Source organism: Hemitrygon akajei, chromosome 30 (genome assembly GCF_048418815.1).
Source record: "Hemitrygon akajei chromosome 30, sHemAka1.3, whole genome shotgun sequence".
Classification (NCBI taxonomy): Eukaryota; Metazoa; Chordata; class Chondrichthyes; order Myliobatiformes; family Dasyatidae; genus Hemitrygon; species Hemitrygon akajei.
In genome coordinates, this window is record NC_133153.1 from 8128119 (window position 1) to 8154814 (window position 26696).

The 26696-nt window shown below is 38.5% G+C and overlaps 2 protein-coding genes across 3 annotated transcripts in view; both read right to left on the reverse strand.

Moving 5' to 3' along the window:
- cemip (cell migration inducing hyaluronidase 1) overlaps positions 1–26696 on the reverse strand; it is a 196534-nt gene that overhangs the window by 111631 nt on the left and 58207 nt on the right. For both annotated transcript variants that reach the window (XM_073032937.1, XM_073032938.1), the window contains exon 2: positions 4616–4774. In XM_073032937.1, the coding sequence (XP_072889038.1) occupies positions 4616–4718 (103 nt within the window). In that variant the 5' untranslated portion in view covers positions 4719–4774. The remainder of the gene's footprint in view (positions 1–4615; positions 4775–26696) is intronic.
- LOC140718786 (cell surface hyaluronidase CEMIP2-like) overlaps positions 10052–26696 on the reverse strand; it is a 108287-nt gene continuing 91642 nt past the window's right edge. The window contains exons 22-26 of the mRNA XM_073032936.1: positions 25557–25779; positions 21234–21335; positions 19291–19451; positions 12685–12794; positions 10052–11274 (exon numbers count right to left, since the gene is read on the reverse strand). Coding sequence (XP_072889037.1) covers positions 11078–11274; positions 12685–12794; positions 19291–19451; positions 21234–21335; positions 25557–25779 — 793 coding nt within the window. The 3' untranslated portion in view covers positions 10052–11077. The remainder of the gene's footprint in view (positions 11275–12684; positions 12795–19290; positions 19452–21233; positions 21336–25556; positions 25780–26696) is intronic.

A 26696-nucleotide genomic window follows, 5' to 3' on the forward strand; every position in this document is an offset into this window, starting at 1 on the left:
CCAAAGTCTAAAGAATACACTATGAACGATATCAGCAGAAGACACTACACAGTTGTTGAACCAGAACCTCACCAATTACTTCCTTGCACATTGCAATGCAGCACACTCGACAACCAGGAACTCATCACCTGTGCTGATCCTGGGTTGTCCCTTGGGCTCATGCTTGGATCTCTTCAAACCCAATCTCAGAAGGTGTATGCAGGACAAACAGCTGAGACAAATTGAGGGCGCCTCAAACAAGGAGGTTTGATATTTCAATCCTGGACAAGCAGTCCTGGTGAGGGACTACAGGGGTGATCAAAAGTGAGTACTTGCAAAGATTAAGGACAGAACTGGAGTACTCTCCTGCACAGTGGAGAATGCGTCTAATGTCATCTGAAGATGACACATTGATCAGTTGAAGACAGCAGAGTGAATTGTTACAGAAGAAAGATATCCTGAGCTGTGAGAACCCCCTTCTGCATTCCCAAAGTCAACTCCTACAACCACCACTGAGGAGGCTCCAGAGCCTGAGGTTGTTTCACAGCCCCAAGTTTCACCTGCCAAGCAGAATGACCACACCCCTGGCCAGGAAAGATGCTACCTTACGAGAGTAAGAAATCCTCCATGGTGATTAAATCTTTTGGTCTAAATGGAACAAATTAAAATTCACTATGCTGTGGGTATCTATATAGTTGGTGTATTATATGCTACAATCTGTGCGTTTAAATGAACGTGCGTATATACGTATATATGTTGAAATGCAGTCTGCATTGACTTGGAATTTACAGATAAGCAGGGAGGAGCATTGTGTATTTAACATTTCAATAATAATTGAGTAATATTGCAAATATATTGTTTGATTATGCATTCTTTGTTTAAATATTCATTACGGGTTATATGTAAACATATATGAATGGCATACATCATATGTGTGCACCTTGCTAAAGTAAAAACAAACTAGAGTACACAGGTTATTCCCAGCTCCATGTTTTGTCTTTGATTAGTTTTATGTTTTGGAGTTACAAAGCATAACAGGTGCTCAATCTGGTGAGCCAAATGACTTGTTTCGAATGTTGACTGGCTCTATAAATCCAGCAGGTTGTTCCAATGTGTCCATGACAGATGAGGTTTCCATGATTTTGAGTTAAGATTGTATAAATGATTATGACATACAAACTTGTCTGGGTTGTTAACTGCCTAGATGTAAAACTAGCAAGTGTGGGAATCAGTAGGCATGATTTTAATGACTGTCTCCCTTTCCCAAGTGTCCTGTGTTTTCCCATTTATTAAAGCACGTTCCACTCTAAGTACTCAGAAACAGTTTTCTTTTGTTTTATAAACCTGGCTAAAATTGTTGGCAGGATAAAAATATCCAGTTATAGATTCCAATGCCACAGGAAGCCATTTTGTCAATTATGATTCTGCCAACTCTTTGTAATTATCATTCAATTCGATTAGTCCTTTGATTTGCCCAACAACTAAGCAAAGTTTTTCCAAGTATTTATCATATTTTCTTTATAAAATAATAAAAGTTATTTCTACAACAGCAACAATTGCTTAAGAAAAATACATATTTATATGCTTTCATAATTTAAGCAGATTGCAAATGTTTTCATACAGTATTCTTGAAGTGTTGTTTCTGAAATGGAGAGAAATTATGCTGGTCATGTTAAGAACTAACTTAATAATTGATCATGTGATATTTTGATGTGTAGAGTGGTTTTAAAGCCAATTTAAACAGAGCAAGTTCCACACTGTGAAAATAAATGATATCTGCATGTGGAGAAAGCTGAAATAAAAACAGAAAATATGAAAACACTCAGAAGATCAGAATGCATCTATAGAACTTAAAATAGGTAATGCTTCAGATCTAAGCCACTTCTTCAAAACTGGGAAAGAAAAGGTTCCATAACTGACAATGAGACAAAGGACTGACCAAACTATGGTTTGGGAGACTTCAAATTTCAAGTGATCATCTGCAGAATCAGCTCACCCAATGGACAATGCTTCCAACACTCTGCACTGCACTTTTAAAACAACATGACAAGTGGGAGTCTTTTAAAGGAGAGTTAGTGAGAGTTCAGGGCCAACATGTTCTAGTAAGGGCAAAAGGAAAGGATTTCAAGATCAGGGAACCTAGGATAACAAATCTTATTGAAAGAGTACTTGGGAAAGAAAGGAAGCAGATGATAAGTATGTGCAACTACAATGAAAGGAATTCCTTTGAGGAAAATAAAGTGGAGGAGAGTATTTAAGAAAGAAGTTAGGACGGCAAAAGGAGGCATGAAATAATCTTCGGAAGGCAAGCCTGAGGGATATGCTGAGTCATTCTATAGGTATATTAGAAGAAGAGGGTAGCTAGGGAAAGAGTGAGTCCCTAAGGGATTCTATGTGTGGAACCTGAGGATGTGGACAAGGTCTTAAATGAATATGTCTCATTTGAGTACACCTAGAAGAAGAATATAAAGTTTAGTAAGTTCAAGGTGGGAGATATGGCTAGTCTGGAGCACATCAATATTAAGAAGCTGGTGGTGTTATATGTCTTGGAACAGGTAAGGTTGGATAAATCACCAGGGCTGGATGAGATGCAGACAAAAGTGAGGCAATGCATTTTAGGAAGTCAAATAGGGTAGGGTATATACAATAAATGGCAGGGGATTAAGGAACTTGAACAGAGAGACCAAGTTCAAGTCCAGAGTTCCCATAATGTGTAAACACTGGTTGATTAGATAGTGAAGAAGGCACACAATATGCTTGTTTACATAAGTCGGAGCATTAAATATAACAGTTGAGATATTATGTTGCAACTTTAGAAAGCAATTGTCAAGCTGCACTTGGAGTACAGTGTGCAATTTTGGTTGTCACGTTACAGGAAGGATGTGATTGCAGTAGAGAGAGTGCAGAGGAGCTTCACCAGGATGTTGTTTGGATTATAGGACTTTTGATATTGAATGGGCTGGTGTTTTATCCCTGGAGTGAAGAAAGCTGAGTGGTGACCTGATAGAAGTGTATAAGACAATGAGAGGTGTAGACAGTCAAATCTTTTTCTCCATGATAGCTGTATCAAAAATGAGAGGACAAAGGTTTAAGGTGAGAGGATGGAATTGTAAAGGGGATCTGAGGGATGAGTTTTGTTTTACACAGAGAGTGGTCCTATTTGTTCTGTCAGTGGAGATGGAGGAGTCAGATGTAATTATGTTTAAGAGGCATTTAGACAAATACATAATTAGGCAAGACATGGAAAGATATGGTCAAAATGTGTGCAAATGGGATTAGTGTAGATAGCCTAAAAAGTTGGTGCTGACGTAGCTTTCAGGAGATGAAAAATAGATTTGGAAGGGTTCTGAGGAAGAACATTTACAACCAGAAGTAGCATGAATCTGGAACTGGGAGGATGGTGAAGGCTGAGATTTTCCATGTTTAAGAAGTAACTAGTTGAGTATTTGAATTGGCAAGGTATACAGGGCTAAGGAGCCAGAAAATGGAGTTAGAATAGATAGACCCTTGACAATTGACATGGACATAGTTGGCTGAAGGGTCTGATTCTTTTTGAAGTTCTAATTACTCCTGTAGTAATGTCTTGGGGTTGACATGATTAATCTTTGACAACCACAGCTAACTTCCTCTATGTAAGGTATGACTCTAAACATTGGAGTGCCTGTTGACTTCAGTTTTACCAAGGCTCCTTGATGTCACATGTGGTTAACTGTTGCTTTGATGTCAAGAACGCGAAAAAAAACCACACCCTTAGTCTGCCATTTTCTTTCCCATTCACCTAAAACAATACTCTAGCCTTATGGATGACTGCAAGCCTACTCTCAGCTTGTTCCACCATTTGTAGACTTTGTGGGCTTCTTTGCTTTAATTTTGTATTAATATCGGTTGGAGCAGCCTGTTGCTGTTCCATGCTGACAAAGTATTTCATTGTGGAACCTGGTGCTATTTCCCTTTGATCTGTGATACCTGAACAAAATGGACTTACTCAGCCTGCTTTTGGGAAATGGAATCGTCAGCAGATATCTGAACATTTTGCTTGTGGACAGGGAACTGAAGATAGGAGTGTAACTCACTTGGATGACAGACACGAGGATTTCCTTCCTTTCTATCTGGTGATCTGTCTTTTATCCCCCCAACATCTGCTCTGTAATTCTAACACATGCAGCACGTCCAACAGGCTACCACAGAGACACATTGCAAGAAATTAGCAAATTCAGAAATGGCTGTGCAGCACCTAGTGTCTGTGTAAGTATCAGAAGCCTCTCGAAGCACAGAGGGTTCTGCAACTGATGACATAAACATGCGTCAGTCATGGCCTTTAAAAACTGCAATTGCAATGAATAAGCCCTGCAGAATGTTTCTCTGTTAGAGACCAATGATTTCATCCAGCAACATTCAAGGAGCATTTTGTGATGAATGCTGTCACAAAGTGCCTAAATGTACAAAAGGCAGAGTGACCAGAAATGTTGGGTTGAATTTCCTGAACTCTACATTTCTTGAAGATTAACCTAATGTTTTGAGATTTCAGCTTCAATTTTGGTAACTAAATCAGCACAAAGTGATTCAGTTTCTTAGCAATTTACCTCACACATTATTTGAGCAATGCTTACACTGGAAATCTCAATTGTCCACATACCTGCAAACAACACAGAGAGGTTTGGGGTTAGCAGCCACCCTATATTCCAAAATAGGTGCATTATCATCATCATTTTTATGTTTCTCCTGCTTCCACAAGCCATCGAACGTCTGGCCACAAGCAGTTTGTGTGAATGATCAATCACTTACGTCCAAAATTCTGTATGAAAAAAATTAAAAATAGTTGGTTTAAAAGTAGAACATGATTTCACTGCCTATTTTAGTTGTTTTGAATGCTAGAGATGCTCATCTATAATTCTAAAAACTTAGAAAAGAGCTGCAAATTGGTGGAGTGATTCTTAATTCTATTAGGGAAAGGCAGCCCAGCAGCAGTACATTTTGTACGCAATGGCAGACAAAATTAAATCCTTATCTCCAAATGAAGGCCACACATGAGGGATCCAGAGAAATTTCACACCTCACCGCTTTAGATGCATGTTAACAACAGCAAACATTCCAAGGTTGAATACACATTAGTAATGTCTCAGCTTGCTGTTTTAGTAAAATCCACCTCTTTTAAAACCACTGGCTTCCTTGCAGTTCCAAGATATTTATAAGTAAATATAAATATCATTTATATTTACCATACATTTCATTCAATTAAGACCTTCGTTCTTTCCTGTATATTCAGTAATTAAGAAATTAATCTCCAGAATAGGCAATAACCAAATTCTCTTTATCCTGAGGATGGACTGGGATGTAGTGCTCTACAGGACACTATTAAAGGGCATCAAGGGTATGGGGAGAAGGCAGGGGAGTGGGGATGACTGGAAGAATTGGATTGGCCCATGATTGAATGGTGGAGTAGACTCAATGGGCTGAATGGCCTACTTCTGCTCCTATATCTTATGGTCTAAAGATAGAAGACTGATACAGTAGTACACAGCAAAGACCAAAGTACTGTGCAATAATTTGAAAAAAAAGTTCTGATGTTTTGGTTTGTTTCTCAGCCAAAACAAATGAAATCTATGTTGGTTTATTTTTTTAATATAAATTAGGCTTGTAAACCGCTGCTTTAAGCAACTCCCTCAAAACAACAATGGCAGTTCCATCAGAATCATCAACTCAACATATATGCAAACTAACAGCAACACTGATTTCTATATGCAGCTCTATACATTGAATGTGAAACATTACATCTCATTGAGTTGAAAACAATGCAGCAAAACATTTATTAATTTGTACTTATTCACAGACCTGGTGTCTCTTAATAGAGTTGATATTTACCACAATAAATTTGCTCAAAATCAGCTGAACCCCGTTCAAAAGGCAGCAAAATTATGAGTTCAGGTTAGGAATAGTGCAACTGAAGTTTTTACAATTCTTTTGCAGTGGTTTTTAAAAGCAACATTTGTAAGCAATTGCAGTCAGATCTAGATCCATCACCCAGAATTACTGACAAACTTATTTAGGCCAGTTATGGAAAGCTTTTCTTATTGGCTCTTCCCACTGGCATGATGTGTTTTAGCAAAAGGAAAAGCTTTATCTCTTGGCAAAGCTGTCAATTACGTTTATAAATTTCCGACAGAGACATTTAAAAACTATTAAAAATGAAGTATAAAAACTATTGAATAATTTAAACACATCTTTTACAATTTAGTGTTTTGAATTATTTCAGCAAAATTATTAATAATTTTAATTTCCCCTTCGCCTTCTGACCTGCAGGCCTAAAATCCCTATTGAAAAACCATGTGTTCTCAGATCCTGCACCAGCTCCAGCTGGCACAGAGTTCAGTGAGGACGGGTGCCATCTGTGAACTCCACGTGGCATCCAGTTACTGAGTTTGGGACAGATTTGACAACCCCTCCCAAGCTTGCAATAAGAACCAGATTCTCAAAATCACAATTACAGCAAGGTGGATATTTGCCTTACTGACTGCAGTCTCTAACTGGTTCTTTCACTCCCTTTTGAATTCCACAAATGAATTTGCTTTCGTGAATAATCAGGGCAGTGAATTTGATAAGAACACAAGAAATAACATGTTTAGGCCATTTCATCTTTGCTTCAACATTCAATAAGATCAAAGCAATCTTTTACTTTATCTGAACATTCTTGCCTTAACCCCGTATTCCTTGATACCGCCATCAACATTCAAACATCTACTGGTCTTATACATACTCAGTGACAGAGATTTGAAGCCCTTTTGATTAGAAAATTCACTACCCTCTGGGGGAAGAAATTCATCCAGTCAAGCTGCAAATGTGGAAAGATGAACTTGTTAATGTTTCATGATAGGGATTCTCCCTCATAACGTTCAGAACATTTTGTTTCAAATTCCAGCAACTGCGATTTAATTTGCTTTTCACATTTTTTCTCATCTGACTGTTCGACTCCTTAGTTTGAAACTAACACCACAGTGAAGGAAAATAATGCCCTCAATCTAACCATAACAATTGTGTATGCTTCAATTAGACTATCTAGCAGACAAATCCTTGATAATGGGCATGAACATGGTGGGGCAAGATGACTGTTCTTGTGCTGCAGGACTCTCTCCCTCTCATTCTTGTAAACTTGAGGAAGTCTGGGACAGTCTGATTAATCTTTTCTCACACAATAAATCCACCAAATCAAGTCAGGTGAACTTTTGCTGTACTCACTATCCTTCCCTGGGTTTGGAGCCCAGACCTGTACAGGATATTGTTGATGTGAGCACATTGAGTTTTCATTCCAGGAAAAGAAATAAGAAAAAAGGGCAGATGCTGGAAATTTGAAATTAAATAAAATGCTGAAAATACTTAGCTGCATCTGCAAAGATAGGAACAGAATTCATGTTTCAGGTCTGTGAGTTTCTATTCACAATTTATAATTAGGGGTGGATATTTCTACTCTTCCAGACTCTAAGCACTTGTTACATAAAAATATTTTCCCTTTTGTTACTTCAGGCTCCCTGCCATTCACCTTGATTTTATAGCCCTTTGTTCTTGATCTCTTGATATCTTTCAGGTCTTCTCACAAGCTCATCTGTCCTAAAGAGCAATGCCTGCTTCTCTAGTCCATCCACAACCTTATCCTCCCTTATCTCAATTTTAAATGCTAACCATTTATTGACACTAATAGACAAGTTTTTAAACACATTAACCTATAAAAGAAATAAAGTATCGGCGGTGCATAGTACAAAATATTTGTCATTTGCATAATATTAAGTTGTTCATGTGTGGTAGGCTACACATTGATGAAAATTGATACTAGCTTGTTTTCAACTGTGTTCAGTTACTACTTTGAAATACATCAGCAAATATTTCTAAAATGAAACTATGAAAAGAACACTTTCTGAAGTGCGGCCTAGTTGCTTTGGCTTATTGCAGGTTTTGCATTTAGCACCATACTTAAACTTTTAAGCAGAAACTTGGGGAAAACTCCCTTCCAAAATATAAATTTTTTAATTCAATTTACATTTGAATCATTAAAAGCAGAAATTCTACCCAAGAATCTTAAATGTAGAAGAGTACTTTGAAAGCACTTCACGGAGCAATAATTACAATGGAAAGTGGATGCTGAGCTCATGTAGGAGCATTGAGACCAGGATAACTAGGATCATCAACAAGGAAATTTTAACTGGAGGCAGAAAGATGCAAGAAGAATTGGTTTTAAAGAGCTAGAGGAAGGGAGAACTACTTGGGATGTGTATGTTGGAGCAGATTCTGGAAATAGAGAAAGGGAAAATCTAGAATGGATGTAAACATGGGATTGAATATTTTAAATTTATCTTGTGGCTAGGTGGGCTAAAGCGGACAGGCAGATAAGGTTGAAAAGAGATTTTTATTTTCCTTAAACAAATATGTTAGATCAAAGAATGTACATTTGTTATGGAAGCTATCAGCAATGCAGTTAACAGTAATTATTTTGTTCAAAAATTAAATCTTAGAAGAGATTCTTTGTCAAATACTTTAGGAAACAGCCCTGGAATTATACAGATGGCAGAAAACTATCATGATAAAAGTAACTGTCTACTGTTCATGTAGACAATTACTGAAAGAATCTAATCGATTGCGCACTATCAACATAATCAACTTCAAACCTCATAAGATAAAACTTCATAAGATACAGGGACACTGTTAGCCTGTGAATTCACAATAACAGATTTTTATGTCAATCTTAACTGTCTAAGTACTGCACTTCAGATCAACTTCCAAGTTACAATGAAACTGGTTAACTCTATCTTCAATTGCTTGTTGAACTCCATTAGAGCTTCCAAAGAATTTACCATTTTTTCCACACCCAAGGTTAATGATTATTATAAAATTTATATTATAAAATCAGAGTCAGAGTCACAAACACAGCTCTGAAACAGGCCCCTCGGCCCTCCGAACCCTTGTCGATGACCGAGCACCCAGTTACACCTGTCCAATGCTGATCCTATTTTATTCTTTTCGTTTTCCCGTAACACTTCACTCACCTGCATGCTAGAGGCAATTACAATAGCGAATTAAACCACCAAAAGTGTGTCTTTGCGATGTGGGTGGAAACCAGTGCACATGGGGGAAATCTTATGCAGTCAGAGAGAAAGTGCCTACTCCACCTAAGCAGCACTGAAGATCAAGATTGAATCCGAGTCACTGGGCTGTCCACAAATAATGAATCCATAAACACAGCCAAATTCAAAACTCTGATATTGAATCATAATCACACCACATGCAAATGGGCCATGCAGCTCACAGTGTCTGTGGGAAAACCAGGCATTAGAAGAACAAACAAAGAAAGCGTTCACTCAGTTAAACTATTCTCAGACTGATGGAACCTTTGCACACCAGCGATAACAGACCTGGAAGATTAATGATATTTGCTTTTATATTAGTGTGGTTCCCAAGAGCAAAATCAAGAGTGTTAAGCTTCAAAAGACTTATTTTTCCAACAGGAAACTTCTCACTTTTAGCTATGCATTTAGTGTACAAATGGCTGCTTTTTCCTGTTGTCTTCCTGCTGACAAGCTCCAGAACTGGCTGCAAGGACTGGCACATCACAGACAAAATGTCCTTTCAGTCATACTCATTGTTGGAAAACTGTGCTCAGATATCAACCCTAGTCTATCTACTCTTACACATAGTAAAGGTTGTTAAATCTCAAACAATAAAAAATCTGACACGTTTTCTAATAGTGTCATCCTAGATAGCTTAGAGAACTATGCACTCACATTTTCTCCATGGAAATAGATACCAATCATATACAAAGCACCAGTGTGCCTGCTATCATCTTGCTCTAAGCTTGCTTCTTTGACTGAGAAGTGAAAAACTGAACAGTGCTTTCATTCAGGTCCCTATGATCCATTTGTTCAAATATTAATTGACCATTGTAAATTATCACTAGTATACTGATAAGTGGTAGAAATAGGGGGAGTTGATGAGAAAGTGGGAAAAATAATAAATGGGATTAATGCAGAATTAATGCAAATGGGTGGTTAGTGGTTGATGAAAGGACCTGTTTCCATGTGGTTTCTCTCTATGACTCCATGAGGTGCTGAAGTAAAATTAAGTGGTGAACAAAAATTACTAACCAAGCTTGTTTTGTGTAATTAAAATTGATGTATAATTAGTACATTGAGGCAAGTTACAAGTTTCATTCAAAACTTGATTTATATCATTGATATAAATACCTTTCAGGTTTAAACAGTTGCCTGTGTTCAATGCACAGCTTTAATTGAAACTTTATAACATACAGCTCCCAAGGACACAAATCAGAAAGGTGAGTGAAAGAATCAAAATTTTCATATACAAAAAATCATGGTAACATTCATGCAATGTGGTATATACCAGGGTTATATTGGTTTTGCATTATAATTTCATATACTACACCCAGTCTTTATACCTCATCACTGTAGTTTATGACAACTTAAACCCAATAGATGCTCTATTTTAAGAAGTTTTGTCTAATTGAACCATGGTTAATGCAAATCTAAACAGATCTATACATTAAAGCAGCTGCATGCAAACTCATTCATTATACATCAGATATCATGAATGCCAGCAGGATTTCAGCATAATAAACCACCAGGTTCTGAGGTACCATTTAAAAGTTAAGATATATAAACAGTTCTACTTCTCACAACACCTGGCATTCTCACAAACAATTCAAGATTTATTCTAAAACACTTGGAGTGAAAATGTGTAACACTAATCATTTTGTAATCTGTAAACTAGAAAGCACATTTTGTCCCCCAAGGATAAACAAACACATGAATACTTCTCATTTTGCTTGTATATAATGCAATTGTATTGTTTGTCCAATTAATGAAAACTATTCAGTTCTTTAGAATGACAAGTCACCTTCCAGCTGTAGATGCAAGAAATTAATAACAAAAAAAGTATACCCTTTGTCTCACAAATTTTATTACATCAAGTTAATTTACCTTTATGTAAAACCATTTACTCACTGCTCATGTACAAAATATTTATTTATAGAAATGATACAAAAATTAAATTGTCAACATTTCAACAATTTTCTCCCTTCCTTTCCATTACTTATAAATTAGATTAGGGATATTAAGTCTTGAAACAACTTTAAATCTCTCCGATTTTCCTTCACTTTTCCAGGACAGGCGTATCCATGGAGGTTCAATGGAACATACTGCTCCAGAGAGGCAGCCAGCTGCCCAACACTCTGGCTTATAATTTTAATCCATGCTGGGTTCAGCTGGCCCTTGAATCCTAACATAGCAAAACTTCCTAAAATTAGAAAGGAATAATTAATTGTTAATTTTGATCTTTCAGTATTTTGATTTAAGCTGTACAATAAAACATGCAGTATTGAGTATTTGTAATTCTTATTTGCATGATTAAAAATCTACACATATCAATACAGAATAGAATAAAAACCCTATAACGTAGTACGAAGAGCCAAAACACAAGAAATGCAAAAGGGAACAATTCAGTGGATCATTGTAGGTATTATAAATTGCTTATCCAAATACTTTTGAATTGCTAAGTGTCAATCAAGCAGATAGAGACACTTTCAAAAGAGCAAGCAAAAGTGAGTGTGGACATTTAGCCAAATTATATGCTCTTTCTTAATAAAAATGTTATTCCTTCCTTCACAGAATCCAACTAGTCTCCTAAATGATTCCAGATTTTTGTTTCGCTACACACAGTAATGGCTGATATTAATCAGCCTGATGTGCTTCCAGACATCAGCCCTCTGCACAGTGATAAAAACAGTTCTGGAAATGTAAATGGTAACAGATTAATTATAGATAACAACAAATAATTTATAATTCAAATAATTCTTTTATTTTACACAGAAGAAAATATATAATCAGCTGAGCTTCCTCAACAATGCAGTGGAATATCATCGGCAATCAGAAGTTATAAAAGATGACCATAATAAAGACAATTAAGTGCAGAGGTTCTATGGTCTTGACTACAGCCCTAGAATAGTACCTGCTTGATTTTTGTGTATCAATTATTTTAAGGCAATGTACAATACAGTACTATATTCTGCTTCTACCCGCTATGCATTTGGCTTAGATAGTTATTAATTCCTAGGATTGAAAGGCATCTGCACCAAGCAAAAATAAGTTCAAATGTGGCACTATTTGCAGGCATTTATAATTTAAACATTCCAGATTTTTTACTCAATGGCATTTCATTTATTTTATTGTCCACAGCAAGCATAAAGTTATGTTACAATTAATGCACGTTCACAATATTTACGTTTGTATGTTGACAGGAGCTAGAACATTTTGAATCTTCCAAAATCTCTGGACGAACATTGGATTAATATAATTTAGTGTAATTTCCTTTCTGCTGTTCAATTTCAAACACTACAGGAACAAAAGCTATGACTGCCTTACTTCTCGATTTCAGTACTGACAGCAGATTTCAGTACTGCCTTCAGTAATGCATTAGTTGCACAATTTTCTGATGTGACTCTTCCAGCCTATCCTATAAATGCTAGGACCTTCATAAATCAGCCCTCAAACAAAGAAGTTTCAGTCTTTTTACCCTTTGTGAAACATCTCCAATATTGACCACTCTTGTTAATAATACATTCCCTGGATACTGCAAATAATAAGAACATTTCTAATTAATATTTTTAATTCTGGTCTTTAATAGACATCCATCACAAATGTACATCACCTTCCATGAAAAAATTGATAGGCTTTGCAGCACCTAGTCTGAGGAAAGCTGAAGACACTTGGAATAGTGACCAGCCAGAATCATCTCTTGAACAAACAAGAATAATTGACCTGCAAAAAAGAGAAACAGAAGAAATAAAATGTAAAACTGCCAACAGGAATGAACAAAGTTTAGATTAAGTCATTCTTTGGTTACTGCTCAGAAATAAACATGAATAAAGAAATGGCTCAGGACACAGGTCAGTGGTATTTCCCCTAACATCAACATGTGGATCTCTTGCTTTGAATTTTATACATAATTTGGTTCTGTGCACAAGAAATGATACTGTATTTAGGTGCTGCTTCTACATCATGACAAACAAATAGTAAAGAATGGATATAGTCCTGATGCAAGGTCTTGACTCAAAATATTGACAATTCCTTCCCCCCCTCCTGTTTGACCCACTGAATTGTTCCAGTTGAGGCCCTCTATTGGTTGAGGTTGACCATGGATGTTGCGTCCCAGCTGTCTACATAGTGCTCAAGCCAGGCCAGTATGATATTATGAACAAGCTGTTACCCATGTAGCGGACTCCCCCTCTCTACTCAGCTGACGGATCCAAAGGAACGGCAGAGACAGATACTGTTTGGCACCAGTGACGTTTTTAGGAGTTGTCAGTCAGAGTTGAACTCAAGATAGGACTGCTTTAGGGACTCCAGCTCTGGACTTTTCCTTGGGGTTTACTTTCCCCTGAGTGGGTATAGCCACAAGGCAGTGGAGGTTTCTTTCTTCTAGGTGAGCTGCCAACCAAGGCTAATGAGCCTCTTCTGCCCAAAGCGACGGGTTTTAAGGTGCTTATTTTTCCAATAATTTGTATTTTTTTTCTGAGAGTTAAGGAATGCAAGTGAATCAGCATATAGGAGGGAGATTAAAAATCTGGCTGAGTAGTGCCACAACATCAACTACTCAATGTCAGCAAGACCAAGGAGCTGATTATTGAATTCAGGAAAAACAAAGCAGAGATCATGTGCCAGTCCTCATTGGAGGATCAGAGATGGAGAGGGTCAGCAACTTTAAATTCCTCTGTGATATCATTTTAGAAGACTTTTCCCAGACCTAGCACGTAACTCCAATTATGAAGAAAGCATGGTAGCGTCTCTACTTCCTTCAGTAAGACATCTAAAACTTTGACAAACTTCTATAGTTGTGTGGTTGAGAGCATATTGACTGGCTGTATCACAAGCTGGTATGGAAACAATGCCATTGAATGGAAAATCCTAATAAAAGTAGTGGATATGGCTCAGTGCATCATGGCTAAAGCCCTCCCCACCATTGAGCACATTAACACAGAGCGAAAGCAGCATCTGTCATCAGGGATCGTTACCATCCAGGTCATGCTCTCTTCTCATCGCTACCATCGAGGTGGTACAGGAGACTCAGGGTTCACATCACCAGCATCAAGAACAGTTATTAACCATTAACCATCAAGCCCTTGAACCAAAAAGTGAATAATTCCACTCAATTTCACTTGCCCCATCATTGAAATGTTCCCACAAGCTGTGGACTCACTTTCAAGGACTTTTCATCTCATGCTCTCAATATTTATTGTTTATTCATTTATTATTTCTTTCCCTTTGAATTTGTACAGTTTGTTATCTTCTGCACACTGGTTGAACCCAATTGGTGTAGAGAAGTTTTGGTAAAAACAATGGAAGAAGTGTTCTTTGATCATCAATTCTCCGAAGAAAACAGGGAAGAAAATAAATATGTGTAGTTATGCATGTCTTCAACAGCAAAAAATGAAGTCATCGGATAGCCATGTTTATATTTGCGTTGTGTCCAAAACAAAGAATTAGAAAAAAAAACAAAGCTCAATAAATACATAGAAAGGATTAGCAGAAAATGCCTAGATAATTTGACAGATACCAGAACAGAAGAATGAATTAAAGAAAAAATAATTGGACAATTTAGGAAGATTGGAAAATCTGAGAAATAGTTCAGGAAAAGTGAATTCTAATTGGAAAGGGAAAAAGATTCTAAGATAAAATACAGAGATACAAACATAAAGGTAATCATAAAATAATTCAAAGAGTATCAACTTATTTCTACAAAATCCTTCCAGTTTCTTTTAAATTGATAACTTATTTATAAACAAGAGAAAATCTGCAGATGCTGGAAATCCAAGCAACACACAAAATGCTGGAGGAACTCAGCAGGCCAGGTAGCATCTATGGAAAGAGTACAGTCAACATTTCAGTCCAATACCCTTATTTATAAGTCTTTTTTAACAGGATCTCAGAACTTATTCAATTCTGATTAACAGAAAAATGGAATCTGGATTTGATACAGCATTCTCTAGTGTGCTAGTAATTAAGTATGGGATTCAGCCCAGTACCCTCAACTGAGATTGAGTTATGGTGTACAGCCTACTGGCTTGAGGCAATTAACCAATAGCACATTTTAAAGTTCAAAATAAATTAATTATCAAAGTACATATATGTCACCTTATACAACCCTGAAATTCATTTTCATGTGGGCATACTCAATCAATCCAATAAACAAAAAAGAATGAATGAAAGACCTCACCCACTGGCATACAACCAGAGTGCAAAGGAGTATACAAATATAAAAAGAATTAATAACAATAAATTAAAAAGCAATACATATTGAGAACATGAGATGACGAATTATTGAAAGTGAGCTCATAGGTGTGGGAACAGTTCAATGATAGGGCAAGATAAGTTGAGTGAAGTTATCCTCTCTCTTCAAGAACCTGATGGTTGAGGGGTAGTAACTGTCCTTGAACCTGGTGAATCTTCAGGCTCCAGTACCTTCTTCCTGATGACAGCAGTGAGAAAAGAGCATGAACTGGATGGTGGGGGTCCCTGATTATGGATGCTGCTTTCCGGCGACATCTCTCCATGTAGACGTGCTCAATGGTGGGGAGGGCTTTATACATGATGGACTGGACCATATCCACTACTTTTTGTAGGATTAATGAGCATTGTTGCTTCCATACCAGGCCATGATGCAGCCAGTCAATATACTCTCCACTACACATCTATAGAGGCTTGTTAAAGTTTTAGATGTCATGTTGAATCTCTGCAAACTCCTAAGGAAGGAGAGATGCTGCTGTGCTTTCTTTGTAATTGCTGGACGCAGGACAGGTCTTTGAAATGATACACTGAGGAATTTAAAGTTGCTGACCCTCTCCACCTCCGATCCCCCAACAAGGACATCAATAATCAGCTCCTTGGTCTTACTGATATTGAGTCAGAGGTTGTTGTGGCACCACACACCCAGATTTTCAGCATCCCTCTTGTATGCTGATTTGTCACTGTCTATGACAGTGGGGTCATCAGCAAACAAATATGGCATTGGAGCTGTGCTGAACCATACAGTCATAAGTGTAAAGTGAGTTGAGCAGGGAGCTAAGCACACTTGTGCTGATGGAGATTTTGGAGGAGATGTTGTTGCCAATCCGAACTGCCTGGGGTCTGCAAGTAAGGAAAACAAGGATCCAATTGCACAAGGAAGTATTAATGCCAAGGTCTTGAAGCTTATTGATTAGTTTTGATGGTATGATAGTATTGAATGTCATGCTGTAGTTGATAAAGAGCATCCTGATGTTTGTACCTTTGCTCTCCAGATGTTCCAGGGTTGAATGAAGAGCCAATGAAAATGGCATCTGTTGTAGACCAGTGTGCTGGCATGCAAAATGGAGTAGAACCAAGTCGCTTCTCAGGCAACTTAAAGAAAGGACTTACTGAGATCATCCACGAATAGACATTAGAAAGACTTTGAATGTTGGGCATTGAAACCACACTGCAATAATTAGAAGTAATACAAGATATCTGGAATGCTGGATTTTTCTGGATCAAAGTGATTGTCATAGCAACAAGGTTCAGGAATGATAAACTCATAACATGAAATTCAATGAGCATAAAGGTTTCACATTACCAGAAGATAATGACATAGATGGTTTCTTTGGAATTCAAGCCCTCTGTAATGCAGGGGTACACATTATTTACCTAGTGAGTCAAGTGCCTTTCCTTGCCTGTTAGTATACTCATGTTTAAAAATGTTTAAATTACTGTCAGTCACACAAGGTAGCGGTGTTAATGCTGAAATTCTCAACACCATCATTATCCCGCAGAATTTAGATCATTGTTTTTCTCACCGTCTTATAGAGAGGATCCTGCTCAAGAAAACAAAAGAGAAGCTCTGAGCAGCAAGTTGACAAAGGCAACAGAAGGTATATAGCTCAGCTAGGCAAATACTGGGTAATCCCACCTTAGAGAGAGCTTGCAGTCCTAGGAAACCATCTATGCTAAAATCTTCTGTAATATAAGAACTTTCGTTATTATTGAATCTAATGTTCTAAGTTCTAAAATAATCCTATAAAACGTAATGGATTCGGCCCAGTGCATCACAAGTAAAGCCCTCCCAACCAGTGAGCACATCTACATGAAATGCTGTCATAGAAAAGCAGCGTCTATCATCAGGGAGACCATCACTACCCAGGCCATGCTCTTTTTTCACTGCTGCCATCAGGTAGAAGGTACAAGAGCCTCAGGATTCACATCACCAGGTTCAGGAACAGTTACAACCGCTCAACCATTAGGCTCTTGATGACTACACTCACTTGCCTATCCATTGAGATGTTCCCACAACCAATGAGCTCACTTTCTCAGTTTTTTTCTCTACAATATACCACACAAATGAATTCAGAAATTTACATCTCGATAACCCTCTTAAAAACTATTGACTGCAAAATGTAAAGAAGCTTATAACTTGCTCTACAATCAGTTTAATTGGAAAATGAAATCAAAGTTGACCTTTACATAGAATCTAATATACCGTGTCTTTGTTAAGATTGAAAGATTGAAAGCGAGTGGATTTTGTAGCTTTTCCCATCAACTCAGTCATTTGATAAATTAGATTATGGTTATGATCAGGCTAATGCTTAATTATGAAGCACTACAACTCAATCCAAATTATCATTCAGGTACCCAAGAAGAACTTGAATTTCAGTACCCATAGTAATCTTAAAACAATTTTATGGAAAATGATGCTGTTACAAGGTGGGGGGCAAGGGTGCTCGAGGAGGACCCAAAAGCAGAACACAAACACGTTTTTCTAAGGTTAAATTAAATAGAGTTTATTACTCTTTGCAAGGAGAACTGTGACGCAAGGACAGAGCAGGGAAATGAAGGAGGTCAAAGAGGAAATGGGAATAGGCTTAATGAACGAGGGTTCAGGCCCAGGACTAGGCTGGGACTCAGGGTCTGGGGTCCAGGACTTGGAGATCGGGGATCAGAGCCAGGACTCGGAACACAGACCTTGGACTTGGAGACTTGGAGGAACACAGACCTTGGACTTGAACACTTGGAACGCCGCAGCCAGGACTTGGAGACTTGGAACGCCGCAGCCAGGACTTGGAGACTTGGAACGCCGCAGCCAGGACTTGGACACTTGGAACTTGGACCACCACCGCCAGCACTTGGTACTTTGGATTTGGAACACCACGGCCAGGACTTGATACTCAAACACAGGACATGAAACACTGAGCCAGGACTCCACCTTAAGACACCAGGCATGGAGCCCGGATTCTTTAACACAGGGTCAGGAGCCTTCTAGGGTACAGGGCCGGGACCCCTCTTTAGAGAGGACATGCGGAGACCACACAACGACAGTCCATTCGAGTAGCGGCAAATGGCCTGCCTACTGAACTGGATACAAGACGACAAGACAACGGACGGTACTATCACTGGACCCAAGTTTGTTCCAAGCTGTGGGAGCTCTTAACTCACCCCTGGTGGGTTAATCTTGCCCGGACGCACTCTGGCAAGGGAAGGCGAATTGCTGGCACTTGCTGCGGGAGGAGTCTTGGCTTGCTCTGGCAAGAAACTTAGTTGGCTCCAGCTAGATGACTTTGGCTCGCGGTAGCTATGATGACTTCGCTAATGCTCCATAACGTTCTCGCGCCGAACAGCTAAAGCCGGGGGCTTATAAACTGCCAGTTTGGTCAAGAGTGGATTGCTTTAATCACCAAGCTCGAGGGACATGGGAAACAGGGAATTAAAGGGGAACAAGGAGTCAACGGTCCGGATCATAACACAACCTAGATAAATTTAAAGGGAACCTGATCTAAAGTTGACAGATGTAACTTAAAGTATCTGTGACAGAGAAATCCTATGCAAATTTGATTCAAGTTGGGAAATACCCAGTTAGATCCTTTAGGGACGTGAATTAACCAGTAACAGCTGATATCTTGTTTCATTCTATGGTAAGTAAATTTTAATTGTTCAGCTTGGAATTAAATTGAGGTATACTTTTCTTTTCCTATTGTTATAGTCACTTTGATTTATATACTTTCAATGGACCAATTTGAGGTCTTGCATATTATGATCTTCCAGTAAGTCATGCCCCAGGTTAGCTAATTTACATTGACTCTTCAAAAGCTCGAGCTGTGTGGACTATGGAGGGTTATCTTCTTGCTGTGCAGTTATCCTCATTCCCAGTTTTGAAAGATAATGACTATTATTTCTGTCCAAATTTTCCACAGTTGCTTTCACAATGACAGTAGACATTTTATGAAAAATAGATAACTGTCCACCTGCTCACCTTTCTGGAATAGTTTCATGGATGTAGTTAGCAATGGAGTCAGCTGCTGATAGTGCTTGGACTGTGTCAAAATGTTGTCTGCTCACTATTGCTCCAGAACATGCATCTACTGTGACAAAGAAAAGCCCCGGCTTCTCAAAGAGGAAAATATCATCATTTACCTACAAGAACAGAATGGCAACATTTGAGTTTTGCCTGTAAGAAATGATATGATTTAATAAAATGCAAAAATAATTCATCCATTGGAATAATAAGGAATATTATTATTGCTGACATGTTTGGAAAACCAACTCAATTTAGGCACATGATCAAATTGTTTAAAAAGAACTAAATCAAAAACTTCATTGCTAGTAGCATGAGATAAGTGTAATGGAAGTAAATATAATGGGATGCCATTAGAATTAAGTCTAAAGTCCAAATCTGTGGAGCAGACTTGATGGGCTGAATTGCCTAATTCTGCTCCAATGCCTATGGTCAAACTCTATCATAATTGTTTAGAGAATACAAATTCAGTTTTTAAGGAAATATTGGGAACTTTAGCTGATTATGACTTTCATCATGTGATCTTGAAACTGACTGTTAATGTTAAAATCAGCTGGATAAAGAATGTAAATGCAAGGAAATCTGCAGATGCTGGTTAAAGAATGTGCCTGGTTTGTCCAACAGGCAAGCCCAATGTTTGGTTTTAAAACGGCACTTGAAAATACACTAGAAAGCCACTTAGTACAAAGGGTCCCTACTATCTGCTGTTGGCAACTGTATTTATATATTCATTATTCATTTACTGGCTATCCCGAACTGGTAATGCCCAAGATTCCTCTTCATGTGGCACTTTTCCATGTAACTGGCATAAATATACCATCTACTCTGGAATTTAAGTGAATGAAAGACGTAGGGGTCCAAGTCCATGGTTCCCTGAATACACAGGTGAATAGTGTGGTGAAAATGAATCCTTGCCTTCATACCTTAGGATACAGAACATAACAGTTGGGACCTGATGTTGCAACTTTAGAAGAACACTAGTCCAGCAACACTTGGAGTATTGTTAGCAGTTCTGGTCACCACTCTACAGGAAAGATGGGACTTGCTGAAGAGAGTGCAGAGGAGATGCAGTAGGATGGTGCCTGAATGGAGGACTTTAATTATGAGGAGAGATTCCTTATTCATCTTTTGTTTCTTGGAGCAAAGGGGCTGAGGAGTAACCTGTTAGAAGTATATAAAATGAAGAGAGGCATAGACAGGGAAGGTAGTTAAAGTCTTTCAAGGAGTATCAAGAACAGAGGGCATAGTTTAAAGGTGAGAGGTAAGAGATTTAAAAGGGATTTAAGGGGTAAGGTGTTTTTTTTTAAACACAGAGAGTGGTTGATAATCTGGAATGTGTGGCCAAACTGCTTTTGCACAAATCAGTTTCTGGAATTTCTGAAGCAGTTGCCCACTCTTTCAGGAGATCTTTACATAACTTTCAGAGCTCATCTGGTATTAGTCTGCACTTCTAAATTAGTTTTGACTGAACCTAGAGGTTTTATTGTTCTTGCAGAAAGCTAGTAGAAAGTATTTATTGATCATCTGTAGAACTTAATTAAGAATGAATCATAGTTAATCTAGACTGGATAGCAACTCCACTAACATCACTCTGACCACAAATTATCCTTGTTATTATTTCAGCTTGCTCTAATAGGACTCTCACTTACGATCTCTAATCCAGTATTAACTAGCTCAATTGAATTCATCAACATTAAATGTAAATTACTGCTTAGGCCAGGTACTTTTGGGTAGCAAATTGGAGTTAATGACCAGATCCTAAAAAATGAAATGAATTAGAATTATAAACAAAAAGTAGTCCTTTACTCATTCAAGTCAAACAACTGCTTTATCCTTAAAGGATAAAACATTTGAATTTTTAACTTAGAAAGAAAATCAAGTTTAAAGGCAATCACTGTTACCTTAATGAAAGCAAATTTACGGCCATTTTGTATGTCTCTTCTGCTCTGTGATTGTATCTGGACTCTGATGTAGGTTCTGTGTGGATCACTGGTGATAGCAACCTGGTAAACAACAGATACATTTTAATTGCATTTAATATCCCATGTCATAAACATTTTGTATCCTAACCAAATAATAGAAAACAGAAAAAAGAAATAGGCACCACATGAAATGATTTTGGGTAGATATAGCAGTTTAAAAAAAGGTAACACTAACTGAATTTTTGATTTGTTCAAAGGATATTTTGTTGATACAGCCCACATTAAGTCAAAATAGGTTCATTGTGCTGAAAAGAGGATCTCCTTTGGTTTTGGTTACTATAGGTAGGAGAATGGGGTTCACAGGGATTTAGAGCTCCTAGTATTATTAAGTAAAATAGTAAAAATTTCAAGCAAATAGTTTGTAATTGAGGAATACAAGTGAGGGACTAGTTTATGTACAGCTTGTGACAAGGTGGCATTTCAGCCTGCTGAGGGAGCTAATGGATACAAGATGAGTAAAGTGCACAACTGGATCTGGCAGTTGATTATTCAAAAACAAGTGATTGGAAAAAAGGAAATAAGACTTGGGGAAATAGTCTTATAACAATGATGGGTAATTAGGATCAAGAGAGCAGAGAAAGGATTTTAAAACGTAAGGGCCCAGAAACAAAACAAAAACATAGCATACAATTTGGTTTTAAAATGCATTAGGAAAAGGAATCACAAAAGAAATGAGAAAAATTACTTTCCTTCATATGAAATTACCCAGTTTCAGGATTTTGCTCCATTTTTCAGTTGGATCATGGTTTATGTACCCCATGGTATTTTATTTTGCTAATCAATAGCAATCCATTAATTTCAGCCTCCCACGTTGGAGATGGTGTCCCAGATATCTACCACCCATTGTGGGAAGTAGTGCTTCATGGTCACACTCTGGCAAGACTGAGTTTGAATTTTGATTTATTCCTCGAGATCTCTGAACCACAGGTATTGTTTCTCTGCTTCATTCTATTTAAATCCCTTTATGATGTGGCTGAAAGAAGGTCATAGTTGGGAGCTTAACAACAAAAGATATACTTTGTATTGAAAGGACAGGCAGGAAGGCATAGGCGGTGGTGTGGCTCTGTTGGTAAGAGATGAAATTCATAAGGTCAGAGAATGTCGAGTCTTTATGGGCAGAGTTAAGAAATTGCAAGGGTTAAAAAAAAAACATGGGAATCATATACAGGCTGCCAAATAGTCAAGATGTGGGGCTGAGATTGCAAAGGGAGCTGGAAAAGGCATGTAATAAGGGTAATGACACAATTGTAATGGGGGACTTCAATATACAACGGGACTGGGAAAATCAGGTTGGTGTCGAATCTCAAGAGATGGAGTTTGTTGAATGCCTACGAGATGGCTTTTAAGAACAGTTTGTGCTTGAGGCTACTCAGGGAAAGGTTATCTTAGATCTGGTGTAATAACCCAGATCTTATTAGGGAGCTTAACGTAAAGGAACCATTAGGAGGTGGTGATCATAATATAACTGAATTCATATTGCAACTTGAGAGGGAGAAGCATAACTCACATTTCTCTGTATCACAATGGAATAAAGGGAATTACAGAGGCATGAGAGAGGAGCTTGTCCAGGAGGATACCGGCACAGATGACGGCAGAGCAGAGATGGCTTAAGTTTCTGGGAACAGTTCACAAAGTGCAGGATAGATATGTCCCACAGAGGAAGAAGTTCCCAAGTGGCAGGAGGAGGCAACCGTGGCTGACAAAGGAAGTTAAGGACTGCATAAAAGGAATATAGGGTAGTAAAAGTGAGTGGGAAGTTGGATGATTGGGAAGCCTTTAAAGTCCAACAAAAGGCAACTAAAATAGATATAAGAAGGGAAAAGATAAACTATGAGGCCAGACTAGCCAATAATATAAAGCAGGACACCAAAGGTTTTTCAGTTATAAAAAGAGTAAAAGGGAAGTGAGAGTTAATATTGGACCACTAGAAAATGATGGTGGTGAGGTAGTAATGGGGGAAAACAAATGGCAGATGAACTTAATGAGTACTTTGCATCTGTCTTCACTGTGGAAGACACTAGCGGTGCCAGAGGTCTGGGAGTGTCAGGGAGCAGGAGTGGCTGCTGTTGCTATTAGAAAGGAAAAAGTGCGAGGCAAACTGAAAGTTCAAAGGGTGGATAAATCACCTGGACCAGATGGACTACATCCCAGAGGCCTGAGTAGTAGGCCTCCGTTAGTCTTGATAGACCATGGATTTGCACCTTGGAAAGTTTCCAGGGCGCAAGCCTGGGCAAGGTGTTTTTTTAAATGGAAGACCGGCAGTTGCCCAAGCTGCAAGTCTCCCCTCTCCACTCTCCCCTCCCCTCTCCATGTCACCGATGCCAAGGGAAGGGCATCAGGACCCATACAGCTTGGCACTGGTGTCATTGCATTGCTCGAAGCACACACGCAAACCTCAGCCAAGGCTCGAACTAGCGACCTTCAGATAACTAGACGAATGCCTTAACCACTTGGCCACGCACCAACACAAAGGCCTGAGAGAGGTTGCTGAAGAGGTAATGGATGTATTGGTCATGATCTTTCAAGAATCACTTGATTCTGGCATGGTCCTAGAGGACTGGAAGATTGCAAATATCACTCCACTCTTTAAGAAAGGAGGAAGGCAAATGAAAGGAAATTATAGGCCAATTAGCCTAACCTCAGTGGTTGGAAAAGTGCTGGAGTCTATTATTAAGGATGAGGTTTCGAGGTACCTGGAGACTAATGATAAAATAAGTCAAAGTCAGCATGGTTTCTGTAAAGGGAAATCTTGCCTGACGAATCTGCTAGAGTTCTTTGAGGAAGTAACAAGCAGGGTGGACAAAGGAGAGGCAGTGGATGTCATTTACTTGGATTTTCAGAAGGTGTTTGATAAGGTGCCACATGAGGCTGCTTAATAACATAAAATCCTATGGCGTTACAGGAAAGATACTGGCAAGGATAGTGGAATGGCTGACAGGTAAGAGGCAACAAGTGGGGATAAAAGGGACCTTCTCTGGTTGGCTGCCGGTGACTAGTGGTGTTCCTCAGGGGTCAGTATTTGGACTGCTGCTTTTCACATTGTTTGTCAGTTATTTAGATAATGGAATTAATGGCTTTTTGGCAAAGTTTGTGGATGATATGAAGATAGGTGGAGGGGTAGGTAGTGCTGAGGAAGCAATAGGATTGTAACAATACTTAGACAAATTGGAAGAATAGGCAAAAAAAGTGGCAGATGGAATGCAGTGTTGGGAAATGTATGATAATACATTTTGGCAAAAAGAACAATAGCGTGGACTATTATCTAAATGGGGAGGAGGTTCAAACATCAGAGGTGCAGAGGGTCTTAGGAGTCCTCGTGTAAGGCTCCCAGAAGGTTAACTTACAGGTTGAGTCTGTGGTAAAGAAGGCAAATGCAATGTTAGCATTTATTTCAAGGTGAATAGAATATAAAAGCAGGAAGATAATGCTAAGCCTTTATAAGACAATAGTCAGGCTGCACTTGGAGTATTGTCAACAGCTTTGGGCCCCATAGCTCAGGAAAGATGTGTTGTCATTGGAGTGAGTCCAGAGGAGGTTCACGGGGATGATTCCGGGAACGAAGGGATTAACCCATGAGGAGAATTTGGCAGCTTTGGGCCTGTACTCACTGGAATTTAGAATGTGGGGAGACCTCATTGAGGCATACCAAATGTTGAAAGGAATAGACAGAGTGGATATGGAGAGGATGTTTCCTATGGTGGGGGTATCCAGAACTAGAGGGCATGGCCTCAAAATTGAGGGGCGACCCTTTAGAACAGAGGTAAAGAAGAATATTTTTTAGCCAGAGTTTGGTGAATCTGTGGAATGCTCTGCCACAGACTGAGGTGGAGGCCAAGTCCATGGGCATATTTAAGGTGGAAGTTGATAGCTTCCTAATAGGTCGGGGCACCAGAGGATATGACGAGACAGGTGTACGGGGTTGAGTGGGATCCGGAATCAGCCATGATGGAATAACGGAGCAGTCTCGATGGACTGAATGGTCTAATTCTGCTCCTATGTCTTATGGTTTTATTAGTTAATAAGCATTTTATTAAAACTTCTAGGGCCAAGGGTAAACCACATAAATCTATGCCAGTTGTCCTCATAATTTAATTGCTTAAGCCATGGCATTATTTAATTCAATTTTTGTTATAGCTTATTCAAGATTCAATAACTTCCTGAACTTCGATACTTCAGGAAAACATCCATTATCTCCACCCATCAGCATCTCATGCTTAAATTAACTCAATGTAGAAAGCATACCTGTGGAGCACCACACTGGCTGCAGGCAGCAGCTACTCGCTCAGTGAGAGGCAAGAGGTGGCCTAGATCACTTGTGTCTTTCTTTGAAAAACCCATTTGTAAGCAGGAGCTGGTTTCCCAGGAGTTGATGTGTGCCAAGATCCTCACTCGCTCACACCCATATTTGGAGCAGTAACTATGACCTTTCCGTACATGTTTTGCCTGGAGGATAATATAAAGAATCCTAACAGGAACGAAGAATATTGAAGTGAATCATCATTCTTGGCACAGACTGCACTCTACAAATGTCAGTGAGAAGGTAGCTATGAAATGAACCTTCAGTACATTTGCAATGGGTCAATTCAGGGAAAAATTATTGCAAAGCTGTTGCAATGTTAGGTTATTATTTTTCTGACATTCCTGCCAGCCACCCAAACAACACCACTTTCCTTACATTTATAAATGAAAGGTAATAGCTTGTTGTCTTTCCCCAGAGGCTATTAGTTCACCCCCAGCCCATCACTGGGGTTTCATATCGCCATTTAACTTGAATTGTATTAGCTCCTTTGAGAGACTTAATAAGACTTTCTACTTGTCTAGAAAATCTTGGGTTCAAGTACTATTACAGAAATTTGACCATAAAAACTTACCTGGCACATCAATGCAATGCGACGGGGGGCTGAATTGCTAGAGGTGCCTTCTCATGAATGTAATGTTATATAATTATATAAATTATATATAATGTTATATAATGTCATCTTCTCTCCACTAGCACCCTTTCAGAGAAGTGTTTTTTTTTAAAAGAATTGTGTCCTGACCAGTATTTATCACTCAATCGTCATTTCATTAAAGCACTATCTGGACATTATCTCATTGCTTTAGTTGAACACTAGTTTTGTGCAAATTACCTGACAGATATTTTACATCAGAGAGTAACTGTGTTCCAAAGTTAATTATCTCATTGGTCATAAAGTCTATTGGGATGTTTTGAACGTATACTTAGATAAATCTTTTTTTTCTTTCAACTTTCCCTGAGATGCCTCATATTCATGAATTAGATTTTCCATTGATTATTTTTGAAATATTCACACAGAGGGACGATGGCTCCAAGAATGGAAGGTTTAAAAAAACTAGGAGGAAAGGAAAGGACAATGGCATGAC